The sequence below is a fragment of the Augochlora pura genome, chromosome 4, assembly GCF_028453695.1.
Source record: "Augochlora pura isolate Apur16 chromosome 4, APUR_v2.2.1, whole genome shotgun sequence".
Taxonomy (NCBI): Eukaryota; Metazoa; Arthropoda; class Insecta; order Hymenoptera; family Halictidae; genus Augochlora; species Augochlora pura.
In genome coordinates, this window is record NC_135775.1 from 938,430 (window position 1) to 952,720 (window position 14,291).

General features: G+C 40.9%; 4 protein-coding genes across 10 annotated transcripts in view; 3 read left to right on the plus strand and 1 right to left on the minus strand.

The window, feature by feature from the left end:
* Window positions 1–257: 257 nt before the first annotated feature.
* On the plus strand, window positions 258–3,595 carry LOC144468829 (uncharacterized). Of its 4 annotated transcripts, none has more exons than XR_013493876.1 (6): window positions 258–449; window positions 899–1,245; window positions 1,319–1,590; window positions 1,647–1,878; window positions 1,954–3,024; window positions 3,104–3,593. XR_013493876.1 is itself a non-coding variant. In XM_078178584.1 (6 exons), exons 1-6 carry the CDS (start codon window positions 424–426, stop codon window positions 2,707–2,709), a joined length of 990 nt encoding a protein of 329 aa, XP_078034710.1. In that variant the 5' UTR covers window positions 258–423; the 3' UTR covers window positions 2,710–3,594. The 4 variants fall into 4 exon arrangements, 3 of the variants coding, with proteins under 3 accessions (XP_078034710.1, XP_078034708.1, XP_078034709.1); XM_078178584.1 differs by having other exon boundaries at window positions 1,954–2,058; window positions 2,702–3,594; XM_078178582.1 differs by having other exon boundaries at window positions 1,954–3,593.
* Window positions 3,596–3,638: 43 nt separating this feature from the next.
* Window positions 3,639–6,701, minus strand: LOC144468828 (FGGY carbohydrate kinase domain-containing protein). The gene is made up of 11 exons (XM_078178581.1): window positions 6,480–6,701; window positions 6,108–6,374; window positions 5,931–6,042; window positions 5,626–5,863; window positions 5,430–5,557; window positions 5,073–5,255; window positions 4,796–5,003; window positions 4,585–4,735; window positions 4,439–4,513; window positions 4,045–4,322; window positions 3,639–3,973 (listed from the first exon to the last, which is right to left on the minus strand). The coding sequence occupies exons 2-11, from the start codon at window positions 6,282–6,284 to the stop codon at window positions 3,886–3,888; spliced, it is 1,638 nt and encodes a 545-aa protein (XP_078034707.1). The 5' UTR covers window positions 6,285–6,374; window positions 6,480–6,701; the 3' UTR covers window positions 3,639–3,885.
* Window positions 6,702–6,764: 63 nt separating this feature from the next.
* On the plus strand, window positions 6,765–7,996 carry Pop5 (POP5 ribonuclease P/MRP subunit). Of its 2 annotated transcripts, XM_078178587.1 has the most exons (5): window positions 6,765–7,029; window positions 7,124–7,212; window positions 7,346–7,491; window positions 7,553–7,722; window positions 7,791–7,996. In XM_078178587.1, the coding sequence occupies exons 2-5, from the start codon at window positions 7,193–7,195 to the stop codon at window positions 7,905–7,907; spliced, it is 453 nt and encodes a 150-aa protein (XP_078034713.1). In that variant the 5' UTR covers window positions 6,765–7,029; window positions 7,124–7,192; the 3' UTR covers window positions 7,908–7,996. The 2 variants fall into 2 exon arrangements, with proteins under 2 accessions (XP_078034713.1, XP_078034711.1); XM_078178585.1 differs by having other exon boundaries at window positions 6,767–7,212.
* Window positions 7,997–8,552: 556 nt separating this feature from the next.
* Window positions 8,553–14,291, plus strand: part of Corn (microtubule-binding protein cornetto) — a 38,752-nt gene continuing 33,013 nt past the window's right edge. For 2 of the 3 annotated variants that reach the window (XM_078178522.1, XM_078178524.1), the window contains exon 1: window positions 8,554–8,929. The gene's annotated coding sequence lies outside the window, so the exon portion shown is untranslated. Of the gene's footprint in view, window positions 8,930–14,291 lie in introns of all 3 variants that reach the window. The other variant, XM_078178525.1, reaches the window with a different exon arrangement.

The window sequence follows — 14,291 nt, forward strand, 5'->3', positions numbered from 1 at the left end:
CGACAATGACTTATTTTCAATGGAAACTCTCGCCTTGCAAGTACGCGAACAAGAAAGTCCATTATCCTTTTCTCAAATATTTTTATATCGAAAGCAACAGTGACGCGAGAAGTATAACCTTCTAGATAAACCTGTTTGATTTCGTTAATGAAAAGAAAAACTTAAATCTGCCCGCCGATTTATTTTCCTCTTTACCGACGGAGTGTGGAATGCATCGGAATGTGGTTGGTGCATATTTCGACGTCCGTATAAGTCGCTGCGCGATGGGTGCGTAACATCGACATTGCTCCCGGGTCTTTTGTGGTTCCTTGTTGGTTTCCTCTATTTTTGTTTACATTTTAGTTTGTTTAAAAAATGTTATAAACTTTTATTTGTTTCACCGGAGTTCTGTAGTGTCGGACGAACGCGAGTTCTGCATCAAAAATGAAAAACACGAAAGTCAAAGCGAGGTAGAGCATCTTCGGCACACATTGGAATAGCTCCGATCCTATAATACTTGTTGCTTCTGCTACGCTAAAAATGTTTCTTCGTTTATTTAATCGACTCTTTGCTGTATCGCGTACCGTTTTCTTTTTTTTAATTAAGTCGATCGATTGCGTCTTACGAACTACCGAAATTCTCATAATTTAACCCTTATTATATTAAGGATAAGAAAGTTATATTTAACTCACAAGAGTATTGATTTTTCCCCCCCACTGCTCACGCACAATGGGAGGTTGTTTCATTCACGTGTGGTCAAACGTGGTCTGTTTCTGCTTTATTTATTATTGTGTAATGATGTTTGATAAATATTTGTTTTCAATCAAATCCAAAGCATTCTAAATACGTTAAATAAAATATAGATAATGTTATTCAATTTTTTTGTGCTAATTATTAATAGGTGTTTTTGCTTTTGTAGACAATGTATGGAGCGTTTTGGAGATCAAGGGGGATATTTTGATGTTGTCGTACGTCCAATGTTGCAACAGGGTCACGAAGGAGAGCTGTGCGGATGGCTGAAAGAAATGAGTTTAATTAGAACTGATTCCAACTGCCCGAATCCTGAATGCAAAGGTAGAAGCCTCGGTTGGAATCAAGCAAGAATTGTGGACAAATACAGTTGGTCCTGCCCAAACTGTACTAGAAAACAATCGATAAGAGAAAATTCATTTTTTTTTGGTATCAAATGTGATCTGAAAATGTGCCTTCAGTTGATATTAGGATGGTGTCAAATGATACCCAGTGAACTCACCGCTAATTACTTAGGTATGTAAGAACTTATTTATCAGATCCGTTGTATAATTTATTCCATAGTCTAAATATTATTCATCCTTTTCAGAAATAAAGAAACATGTAGTTAAGAAAGTATATGAGAGATGCGACGAGGTATCTGAAAATTATGTAAAGACTCATCCTCAAGATTGGGTTCTTGGAGGTCAACGTGCAATATTAATTGTGGATGAATTTCCTAATGGTTATATGACTGAGAATCCTTCTGACATAACTAGTGCTAAGAAGCGCAATAATAATTCTCATACAATAATCTGTATAGCAGAGGTGAACACTATACCAACCCGTATGTGGTTGCACATGGTTGCAGCAGTTCCAGAGGTACGTATCGCGAAGCGCATACTAGCATTATTTTCATTCTATTTTCCTTATTTTAGCCAATCAAAATAGACAAAACTCATGGGGAAGTTGATAAGTGTACCACAGTAAAAGAAACTCTGAAGGAAATTACAAAGCACAGTGCTCCAGGCAGTTACATTGTAGCAAACAATCGAGCTCGTTGTTGCAACTATGATCTGTTGCAAGAATTAAAGCAGTATAAGGTAATTAGCGTGGAACACTTGCAGAAATTTGATCCACCTGGTAAAAATAAACTTCTAAGTAACTTGGGTACGTGTGCAATATTTATTATTTTTAAGTGATCACGGTCTATTATCGTATTCATAAAATTATTTATATTCTCAGAAACAATCTGGCAAACCAGCGTCGAAATCTGTGAAGAAATTCAAGAAACTACTCACAATTTGGGGCAGCGTATAATAGCTAAACACTTGTGGAGACAGAGATTCGGTACGTCTCCTTCCATGGCATTTCAATACATGCTTAATCATATTGCAGAATATTATCGCTTCGTTTGAATTTTATTTGTTTAGCGTTTTCACTAATTTTAGTTTAACTTTTCGAATACTACAAGCAATATCAATTGTTAACGAATGATCCTTTTTCTTTTGTGTAAAAGTTAGATCGGAACTTGAATGAATTACGTAGGATAGCAAGTTGTTGTCGATTGGACGACAATTTTATGGTATCCTAATTGCACAAGTTGCACAAATGGCCTTATTGAAATTAAGACTAAATATAAAATAATTGTAAAGGATTTATATAGATATAGATATATGAAAAGAGATATCTCCGTGGAATGGAGCATACAATGTTCAACAAAAACACGCACTTTGTGTCTTCCAAATATCAAAATATAAATGATTTTCAAGTTAAATGTTTATGACGATTGTTGACTAGTTAGAATTATATCATTATATGGAATCTTGTCTCTGTTAAAACACATTTGAAGGATACTGTTCACTTAGGATTCTTTTCTCATTTTTTTTTCCAAGAGTTTAGTTCTAAAGCTAGCTGCTAAAAAGACTGACGATGATATTGATGTAATACTAAATTGTTTGAGTATCACTAAAAATTCGAATGTTCGTTTAAGGTGTATAATTGACGCAGCAGCTGTTAATACTCATGAGAAAATTGTATAAAACTTACTCACAGAAAAAGGTTCAGAATTAAAATGGATACAATATCTATAATTAGAGTCTTAGCAAAAATTATTTCACCGAGAGTGAAACAGACAATGTCGGGTGCAATTAGCGCCAGCATTTGGATTAGAATTAAGCTACGAAATCATAGATAATCCAATTTATATATCATTAATGTGTACAACATTTTGTAATACTTAATGATGATCTAGAGTTTTATCCAAAGTTTTATACCAGTATTATTTAAACTAATCTTCTGAAGATCGACTGTCACGTAAGTTTAATTGTCGTCGGTTTCTCAAACTTTAGTTCACCGGAATACCTTGTGATAAACCGACTTTGTGATATTGCAGATATTATTTTCGTTTGTCGTCTTGAACCACGTCTGTAAAATGTGTAGGATACCAAGGATGTCAAATTTTTTAGAAGATTTTGCGAATCATGTGATATCAACGTTACTTTCTACGATAAAATGATCTATTGCAAGTTAGAGAGAGAGAGAGATAAGAAAATATTCTTTATGACATAAGTTAGGCAATGTTCAGCCACAAGTGTACTACATACTGTAGTACTTTTTAACTCTTTAAGCAAACAGTAATATCATTTTATAAACTTTTATAATGATATTGAACGAAACTTTTAATATTTTTATAACAAGTAATCTTTTAGCAATACTGTTGTAAGTTTGTACAAATATTGTTAAAACAACAAGACATATGCAATAAGAAAAGTAACGCGTGTTTTCTACCAAAACATTTGTAGCAAACAAAAGAATGCTGTAAAACGTTATACATATGTAAAGTTCGAATTCATACTTATATACCAAATAAAGCAATAGAAGTATATATACAATAATGTACGGTGTATAAAAATAATTACCATGCCAAATATTTTCATATATATTTATATTTGTAACAAACAGGAATAAAAGAGAGAACATATAGCAAAAATATATCTCTGAAAAAAATTGTATACATAAAATATATTTCAACTGCATTAAAAAATTGTATAAACACTGTTCCTTATAATATGCATTAGTTGCGAGATTCATTGTACTTATTTGTACGTGTGTTGGCATAGAGCCTAAAACCGCGGCGTTACAAGTTCGAAAGGTACTGTAATGTAGTAGCGGCAATTACAAAAAATCTTTATTCATGATCTCTCTATAATTATGTTGATCCAGCACCATTTTTCGGAAAACTCGATACTTCTGGAGATGATATCTGGAAACCGGAAAGGTAATCAAATCTCTCTGGAAAATTAAGGTATCTTATAATCGAAGCAATTCACTTACTTGCGACACTCATCTTTTGGTTTAACAATGTTCGCAGATCCTGCCATCGTTTTAATCGCATCGTATATGTTACTGAACTTTCCGGCTGCGTAAGATCCAAGAATCGCTGCCCCTATCAGGACAGATTCCTTTTCGACAGGACAAAGTACAGGTAAACCCAAAACGTCTGCCTGAATCTGAATGAACAGCGGATTTTGGCTGAGGCCTCCGCATACCAATAGCTCCTCTATCTTGTGACCGGCAGTTTCCAATGTGTCTAAAATGTGCCTTGTCCCATACTGTTAAACAAATTACAAATATTAATGTTCGATCAATTTAGTCCTACAATTTTTATTCAATGTTTAATATACAGAGAATAATCGTTTTTAAAACGAAATGTCTGAAACATTCATACCGTTAGTGCTTGCACAGTTGCCAAGTAATACAATGCCAAGTTTTCTTCGTCAACAGACAGAGATAATCCCGATACCTGCATGACAATCATTGATAAAAATTTTAATCAAAACACATTTTTCAATACACGACCAAAATCGTTTTTACCATTCCTTTGAGAGTTGGGTCAGCCAGCGGGGAGCGGTTCCCATGAAAATCTGGCCAGACGTGAATCTCCTTTGTCAAGTATGACACGTTCTTCAGACCCTTCTGATCCGCCATCGTTTGTAGTAGTTCCGTCAAGTATTGTTGAATATGTCTAGAATACAGTAACAATAGATCGCTGGAACTAATTTGTTTAATACACAAGCAAACTCACTTGTTTCCGCTTAAACTTTTTAAAATCCCTGGTGTTGCAGGATGCGTGTCGATTATGTGATCTAGCAATTTTCCAGTTGCGCTTTGTCCGCCTTCGTTCAACCATAATCCTGGAATCATGGCACTGTAATATGGTCCCCAAACACCATTGACGAAAAGCTTCTTCTCGTTGACTATCATGTGACAAGTCGAGGTGCCGCAAATTAATGCTGCAAGTAGAACAGAATGTTATACGATTCAGAGAAGCGTGCGGAAAGTACGAAGAGATTTATCTTTACCTAATCTCCTCTGCAAGTTAGGAGAACAACCAGGTACAGCGCAGCCTATCATGCCAAGTCCTCCAGAATGTGCATCAATTAGGGAGGTACCCACAGCAGTACCTTTCAGTAGTCCTAATTCGGAAGCGGCTTTAGCCGACAGTCCCTGGTCAACAGGATCCCCGGGTGTCCTCACATCACTACCTTCGTATTAATAGTTTTCTTTGTTAAAATAAAGCAATACTTTCATACTGTCTGTCTGAACATAAAACAAACTTGTTAAATCATCGAAGCATTCTTCCGCATTCTGTTAAGTTTGATTAGATTCGCGAGGAAATTAATTTGCTATACCAATGCCGCGGAAGCTGTTATCAATACCTATTTTCTTCCAATTATCTTTCATGAGTTCTCCCAATTGAATCTGTTGAAAAAATGCCGTGTTCCATCCATTGTTGCCATCCGGATCGGCATTGTAATTCCACTTACATACTAGAGAGCATAAGGATCTAAAATTAGATCACCAAGTTATACTATGTTGCTCAATTTTCACGTTAGTGTGTTATGATGTAACCACCTCGAATCGGAACCTGTTGCTTTCCATGTTAAGAAATCAGGCAGGTCAAAGAGGAACGCTGCACGGTTCCAAGAGGACGGTAGATTTTTCTTCAACCATAACATTTTCGGAGTCTCCATCTCCAGCGATACTTTCCCGCCGACATACTGAAGCATTTCGTGATCCCGGGCGTTTATGTAGTCTGCTTCTTCTTGTGCTCTGTGATCCATCCACAGTATGACATTTTGTTTGTCTTCTCCTGTATTGAAAGTTGTAGAATTGCAATAGCCGATTTGAAATATTTTTTAATATTAAATTTTACAAACCAGTGGGACTGATCGTGACTGGAGATCCTGTCTTGTCCACTGCTACTAAGGAACAGGTGGCATCAAATCCAATGCCTTTCACATTATCTGCAGAAATATCAGCCACTACCGACTAGAAACAATAAATATTATATTTCTCTTGTAAATATCACACCGTACAAATGTGTCTGTTAATACCTTAACTACATGACAAACTGCGCTCCAAATGTTGTCAGATGATTGTTCATAAAAATTAGGAGCAGGATGAAAAATTTCTAAAGGGCATGTTGCCATTTTGACTATCTTCCCCTTGGAGGACACCAAAGCGGCCCGGGCACTTCCAGTTCCCACATCAACACCAACAAAGTATTCCATTATTATATTTCAGATTGTCTCTTGGATATTGTGCAGCGTTTGTCAGGAGAAACCAACTGACTGTTTCGCTTTGAACAGTATCATTATAAGCTGTAAATTAGGATCGTTATCAACCGAGCTTTACTGTAATCATTGAGTTACTTTTTAATATCACATGACCCTGAGATAACACTGACAGGATTAAGAAACACTTACCAATAGCACAAGTAGCAGCCTGTTGCTTAGGAAAACTCTCTGTGTCGCACGCACAAACAGAGATAGAGACCTCGACGCGGAAAGGAAATGATTGCTGACTTAAAATTTTTCGTTAATTATCATTTGGGTCCCGAACGCGACTTTCGTATGACGCTATACACGAATATCAGATCAATAGGATCAACAGCAAAGGCAAAGTACAACGACATTACGTAAGTCTTACGACACGTAGCATTAATCAAGGAAACACGTGCGCATAAAAAATGCCGTACCCGTTACCTTGAATAATTGCACCGTGTTTCGCTCTGTGCTAAGATCGTTGTCTAACGGGCTTCGAGAGATTGCTGTTATTTTTCGTACATATGTTAGCGTCGTACTGAACGGACGCTCTATTAGAACGTCGCTAATACATTTTTAACGAAAAATCGGAAACACGATCGCAGTTGGAAAATTGCGTTAAAAATGTATTACATGTTGCACGCACATGGCGTGTTTGACAGCGACCCAGTCAAACCTGACTTATCTGGCGCGGTTGAGGACGTCGCACGTGGTAATGTTTTTCTGACGTGTTCGCTGCGAACTGTGTAATTTATTGGTAACGTACCGCTAATTATTGTAAAATAATGTTCTGTTTGTGCAACTAGTGTTTAAACCGTCCTCGAATAATATCTCAGTAATTATTTCCACGATCGATGCGTTACATAACCTAGAAGATGGTTCGTTTTAAGAACAGGTAATGCGATTTTCTCGCTCATTTAATTCATATTTATCGAACACGTAATGGAATTTTACGTAGATAAAATACCACGAACAATGATGATCGTAATCTTTTAAAATTGACGATAAACACGTGTTTTATTTTTCAGATATTTGGCATTCGAAATAACTCTCGGCGATAACATCGATAAACAGTTTCCGCTGAAAATCACAACGCTGCACTTAGCTATAAATCAAAAAGTGCAAAAGTTGTACGGCGATTTCGGTGTGGCAGCGATAAAAGCTGGCTTTAGCGGTAAACCAGTATTAGATTTTCTTTGTAATCTGATGACCTCATGATCTATTATTTTTTCTAGCAAAGTATTGTAACGAGCATACGAGGATAGCATTGGTCAAAACTAGACACGGGCCACACAAATTTTTATTAAAAGCTATTCCTCTGATAAACGACATCGCTGGCCGTTTAGTCTCTGTGAAAATACTTTACGTGGGAGCAACACTGAAACATTGTTTTCTCTTCATCAAGGTACATCGGTCACTAATGAGAATGTCAAATCCTTTCATTGCACGCATTTTTATAATTACAATTTTTAGCGTCATCAACAGAAGAAACTGGAACGTGTATGGAGCACCCTGAAAACCGACGCTCAAAGGAAAAACATGGAAGATGCATTGATGACTCTAATACCAGCTATGAAAGACTTTTCGTAAATTGAAAAATTGTAATTAATTGTTAAAATTGTAATTAAACAATTCTGCGAAGGTATTTCTACAGATTATTCTGCTATCTATAAACCGTTGATTTTATGCATTTATTTAAAAAATGCATACAGTCGAACATAAAAATAGTCGAAAAAGAAATTTTTTATATTGATTTTCCTTAAAGATCCGCAGTCTAATTATCAAGAAGTATCTAGTTATAAAAAGACGAACCACAGTTCGTTAAATTCTACGAAAAACTTTGAATATTCCGATGATGAGCATAACGAAAGTTTGCGAACCACTGTGACATATCGAGGCGGGAATCCTTTGAATTTTCAACCACCGACCATTGCGGAATGTCGAGATGAATCGGTTATCAGAAACACATCCTTCCGAATCACTAAATACTAAAATAAGAACATTCGAAAGTTGCGGGAAAATCTGATCGAGCGAAAGTGAAGTATTGTCCGTTTTCGGTGCGAAAGTTTCAGTACACGATAGAATGCCGCGCGGCACTAGTTTACCATTGGATGAAGGGTGCAGGTAATAAGGGTCATTGCTGGCCGTCGCCAGTTGTCGCTGGCGGTTACTGGAGGGAGAAAGAAGAGAGCCATTGCTCTGGTTCCCGAGACAGGGAACGGTGGTCCGCGTAGTCTGTACACGAATATAGTTGCCAGTCGATCCGCGAAGGTGCTCTCAAAGTGGTGTGATACTCGTGTGGCAGGCGAGCAGCGAGAGATCGGGCAGAGAGAGACTGTCTGTCGAATGAGCCCGCAACGAAAGGATCTTTTCTATTTACACGAGAATAAATCGGAAGAGAAGCGTCTCATCGGCGCGAACAACCTCTACAGTTTACAAAGCCAAGGTGTCTCCTGCGAATTCCACCAAAGGAACAGCCCAAGCGGCACGCCTCAACCTAACCGGCCCAACTTTGCTTCAGTTCGCGGACACGGCGACCGGTGATCCCGAAGTTTGACAGACAGGACACGGAAGAGCATCTCGCGACGAGGATCCACCAATTTTTCATCGAGGTAAGACGCAGTGTCCTTTTTTCGTACAGGTTATCGATTTCGTGGCGCGTCGTTTCGGGGGATGCACCCGGGATTTGCGGATACGATGCTTTTACGGTTCGGTTTCTCGGCGTTCGCGGATTTCGTTAACCAAAGGAGATCGTGTCAGTACGGTGTTCCGAAGTCGTCCGATCGATCGGTAAAATCAGTGGCGTCGCACCCTTCGCGGACCGATGTTATCTCTTCCAATAAGACGAGTGGGAGAGGGTAATCTAACGTCGAGCCTCCTCTTGTAATTACGATACTTACGACTGTCATTACGTGTTCGATCGAGAGCGTTTTCCGCGTCGATGTTACGCGGATTAGGCGATTATCTGAGCAACTATCGGCTGCACACGTAATATCTTATCATTGTATCCGACGATCTCGAGACGACACTCGAATTTCGAATGGAGGAAATTTTACGAATTTCTTTTCGAAATTTTAGATAGCCTGACGAACGAACGAGGAAATGTTCTGCGTTATGTAAATGCCTTACATAAAAATGAACGGCTTAATTTTAATGACTCGCGCACGCTTGTGCGCGCGGGGGAAAAAAGGCTTCTCGAGAACACTCGATGAATGAAACGCACGCTGATTTTGATTCTTTACGGTGACGTAAGGTGTAAATGATCGTATAGAAATGATTACCGTCCAGTATACGGTGAGAAGGAAAATTGACGCAACTTTTTCAAATCTGTTCTAAATGACTTGAATTTTTCTGTAAATGTTACAGGGACTAGTTCATTGTATAACGGTTGAAATGAAAATATTTCAGTCATTGTACAATGCACCATAGCCCTTCTAATATTTATAGAGCAGTTAAAATCATTTAATCTAATTCGAAAAAAGTTCTTTTATTCGATATTGAATGAAAAAGAAAGTGATTTTGCCGGGTTTACGCTTGAAAACTGTTCTCAAATACAGCGAAAAAATCTGATGCTGGACGATTTTTAGTACCACCAACTGTATGCAAATTAGACGGGAAATGGTGGTGCGTCGAACGCATGGAGCGTTGATCATAATCGAGCTTAATGCTATTTGCCATTCGTCATTTGAAATAATATTTCTCCCTACTGTGGGAGCAGCAGACCACTCGGAAGCTGCGGCGAACAGATGTCGTTCCCGCTCATGCCACAGTCTCGGCTCGATCTTTTTCTCTTTTTCTGCCCGACGCGCGGCTCCCCCGTATTACAATAGCCCCTATCAGAAATAATAATCGCGGTCGTGCTTCCCGCTGGAGACGGCCGGGAATTGTTTCCATCAACAGCACTGGTCTCGCCGCCGGCCGTCGAGCCACGGTTACGAAGGTTTCTTTCGCGTGTTTCGCGTTCTACCGCGATGGGGTCTTTCACCCGATTAGCCCGATGTTCCGAGTAGTATCGATCTGTCAATTAACCCGCGTCTACTCCCACGTTTGACCAGCCTGTGTAAATGCTTCCCGTCTTCTCGAATTCATCCGCTTTTAACCCCTTGCCCAATACGCCCGCGCCACACATCTGTGTCCGTGCGCCACAGGCCTGCCAGTCGTAATGTTTATATACAGGGTGGCCGGTTTCCCTCGGCCGTCCCCAACGCTTTTCAGTTAAACGAGACGTCTCGTGCACAGGGTGATCCATTCCAATCAATTACGACAAATTTGAACGTAAAGAAAATTTGTGTATAAAAAGAACCTCGTCGTATAAATATTTCTCTGCGCGTTTATAGATTAATTAGAAATATTCTGTGGTCGTTTTAGCGTTAAGATCGGATTAAAATGTGCGACTCTACTCGAAAATGACCAAACAAACTTTCAGCATAGTTTCTTATCCGGAGGAGGAAAGCTCCTGAAATCTAGTGTAGTTCTGTTCCGTGTTTCGCGTTCTCCCCTCGAGGTAAAATGCTGGAAGTATTTTAATTGGTTTCTGGGAGCGCGCGGAGTGCGAAGAGGGCTCATTGTGTCACTCGGTTAAGAGGGTTCCAAGTGTCGCCGGAATGGCCGACCTTTGTTAATTAATTCGAACGTGGACCCCCCCTCCTCGCTATCGATTCGGACAGCGCGCCGGCTTTTACAGCAATTAATCCTCGAGGCCTTAATTTGAGACTTGCGGTAATAGAATGATCCACGGGAGACGTTACTCCTGGTGTCGTGACCAACCCTCGAACGGCAAACCCTTCCGACAGAAACATTCTTATCAATATACTGTAACTATATTTTATACGGTATTAATTTGAGATTCGTTAATTTTTCAATACACCTTGATTAATTTAGCTTCGGGTGCAAACGTTTGATATTTAAACAACGCCGTATAAAATCCGAGGACAAATGGACCCAATTCTCGTCCTACAAGTATCAACAAAACGAGATTAGGGGAGATAGCTCACGCATCGCGCACGCGTCTTCCCGCGCACGAATAACATTCCGAGCCTCGCAAGAGCCGTTCGTTACGGCCGTGTTGACACAACAGGACGAGAGCCGGCGAAGGGTAGATAAACTCAAACTCGCGTAATCGTCGACGATACTCGCTGTGTCAAAAAAACGACTCAATTAGCCGGCTTGCATCGCGCGCGAGTAGAAAGTCGTGCGATCGTGCCCGACGAATTTCCATCGGCGTTTCATAAAGCTGTTACGGTACGCACGTGCGTTGCTAAGTAGCCGAGCGTTTTTAAGGAGACAAAGACGATCGTATCTCTCGCAAAATTGCAGACGGTGGATGTCGATAACGAATTTTATGTGATTGGCGACGAGTCGTACACGGTGGGAGGGATAGTCGGTAATTGGGTTCGTTAACGGTCACATTCGAGGAACAGGTCTCGCGCCATTGCGCCCCGACGAACCCGCGTTCACGGGATCCTGGAATATTTAATAGGCTCGGCCGTTCTTTTCTTTTCTTTTTTCGCCATTTATTACATAAAACTCGGCTTCTCCGTGGGCCATGTTTCGCAATGCATCGCAAGTGGGGCATAAGGATGACCATTACGTAATCCATGAAAGCGAAGTTATTTGCAGATTGTATCGTTCATTTTGAAGGCGGCTTGGGGCCGTTGGATATAACGACATACCTCGCTTTCAGTCGACCGGCTCGAGGCCCCCCCCTCCTTCTCCCTAATTATTTCACTTCTTAACGCGGCCGCGTTCCAAGTGAACAAAAACAGTGTACGCCGAGCGTACGAAAAACGAGCGTCAACAGAGATCTTCTTCATTGACGAAAGTAAATTGTTCGTTCAAGATTTCTTTCGAATTCGTCGCGGGAACGCGAGAGCCGAGAGCTCTCGAAGACCGACGGCCGCAAAATCGATCTTTTTTCTACGGTGTTCACGGTAAAAAAAAAGCATCTCACGTGCCGAGAGAAGAAGTGACTTTCATGATTGTCTCTGTTTTGCGCGCGCGGTATCACTCGCGCTGCCGAGCAACTGGGCCAACACACGAACAAGACGAAACCACTAAAAAGTGGCCGTGGGCTCGACGTCAAAATTTCGTTCCAATTTCAGCGAGTCCAGTCTCTTTGAATCGATAGTTTTTATCTCATTTATTTGATTCCATGTATCAAGTGCGTTCCGCGTTTTCCTGTGAGAAAGTATACTATAGATTAGTCGTCAATGCGGACGGACATGTTATACAATTTCAGTCTAATCTATCCTGTATTAAAGTAGACACTTCCAGCTTTCATACGAGCTAAGTTACATATAAATAGCTCCACGGGAACGCGTCTTAAAATCCATCCGAACTTCTCCTTTCCAATCTTGTAAAAACCTCACGACGCCAGAGGTATCGATTTCTTTTAATTTTTCAAAACGATCTCGTTACTCTATCGCAATCTAATCTACCCTATTTTCAAATAGACAGTTCTAGCTTTCGTTTAAGCTAAATTGCATAGAAATAGCCCGACGGGAACATGTCTTAATTTCGTCCTGAATTCGTGTAATTTTTTCCTCGTCTACCTTTAGGTGTCAGGTGACGCTCGCGTCAAATTATTCTACGCTGACGCGGTACTCGGAGGACACCCTGTATACACCAATAAAGACATTAAGGAAACGTATATGTACAGCGCGGTTACAGTCCGCTCGACGCGCTCGAACATTATGATCTGGAACAGGTGTTTATTAACTCCGGCTACTTTTCTTTTCTCGCGCCGCTTCGAAGCGTTCATCTCGCGCACGTGCACGCAGATGGAAAAGCGCGCGCGCGCTGGAAGCGCGGAAGTTTCGAATCGAGTTTCGCGGGCAAATTGAATTCGAGCCGGCGGCGGCGGCGGCTGACCGGTAAAAGGAGTCTCCGCAGTAAAAGTGGAACTTTCTTTCGCTCTGCGCGCAGTTCCCGGTGCTCCGCGCCCGCGTCTCGACCGGTTTGTTTAATGTTTACACGGGACCAGAATAATTTACGACCGCGTCTGGCCGGAGCTTTCCCGCTTCGGTCGTCTCGATCCGATCATTTCCGTGGCAACATTGTCCGCTTCTCGATCCTCCGATGCCCCGCTATGTATATTTTCCTTGGCCGCTGCAACGTTCCCGGCCGAAGAAAGTATACGCGCTCGCACAGCTTTTTAATTATAGCTTGACTCTGCGGATAGTGCCGGTCGATTGACTTTGTTCTTAACGCTAGGCTCGCAGAACCCGTGAAAGTTAAGTTGCTGTGCCCCTAATTTAATTTAGGGTTTCATTACTTTTGATATTTAGCTTGAATAAGACGTGTTCAATTTTTATAAGGAATTTAATTTAATCCATGCCCTCCCCTAAAACTTTGAACAGCCGCAAACACATTGTCCCCGTTTATCGTCTCCTCCTTTCGGCGACACGGGGTTTACCGAGCAGAAATTGGATAACAAAGTATGTTGACCGGTTCGAGGAACACGTATTCAATTTCTTCGCCATAGATTTAATGAGAAACCCTAGGGATTTTCCCCCTAATTAGTTCGCATAGACTGCGATGAGAGAACAAGCGTAAGCGTGTCGAAGAACGAATATATATATATGTATATACTTAAACACTATACATATAGCGTATACATATGCAGTGGAGGGGCTAATCCCGTGTCTCGGTGTCCACGCGAAGGGGCGTAAAATGCATCGGCTGCAGCGCGGTTAAGGGAGGGGTGAGAAGAGATCCATCGTCCGTGGCACGCTCGAACGGCCCGTTAGAATAATTAATTTATGGAAAGCGAGCGGGGCGTTATTATCGGGAGACGAGAAAACGGCGCAAACCGGTCGCGTGGGACGTTGCACGCGGTTCGCATCGCGTGGGCCGCCATCGAACCCGTCGCGCTACGCAAGTACGCGCGGCGTGCACTCGATGACACGGTGACCCTCGCCTCTTCTCGTCGCGAATTATTTAATTAACCGCGACTCCGGACGATTAAGAGACCGC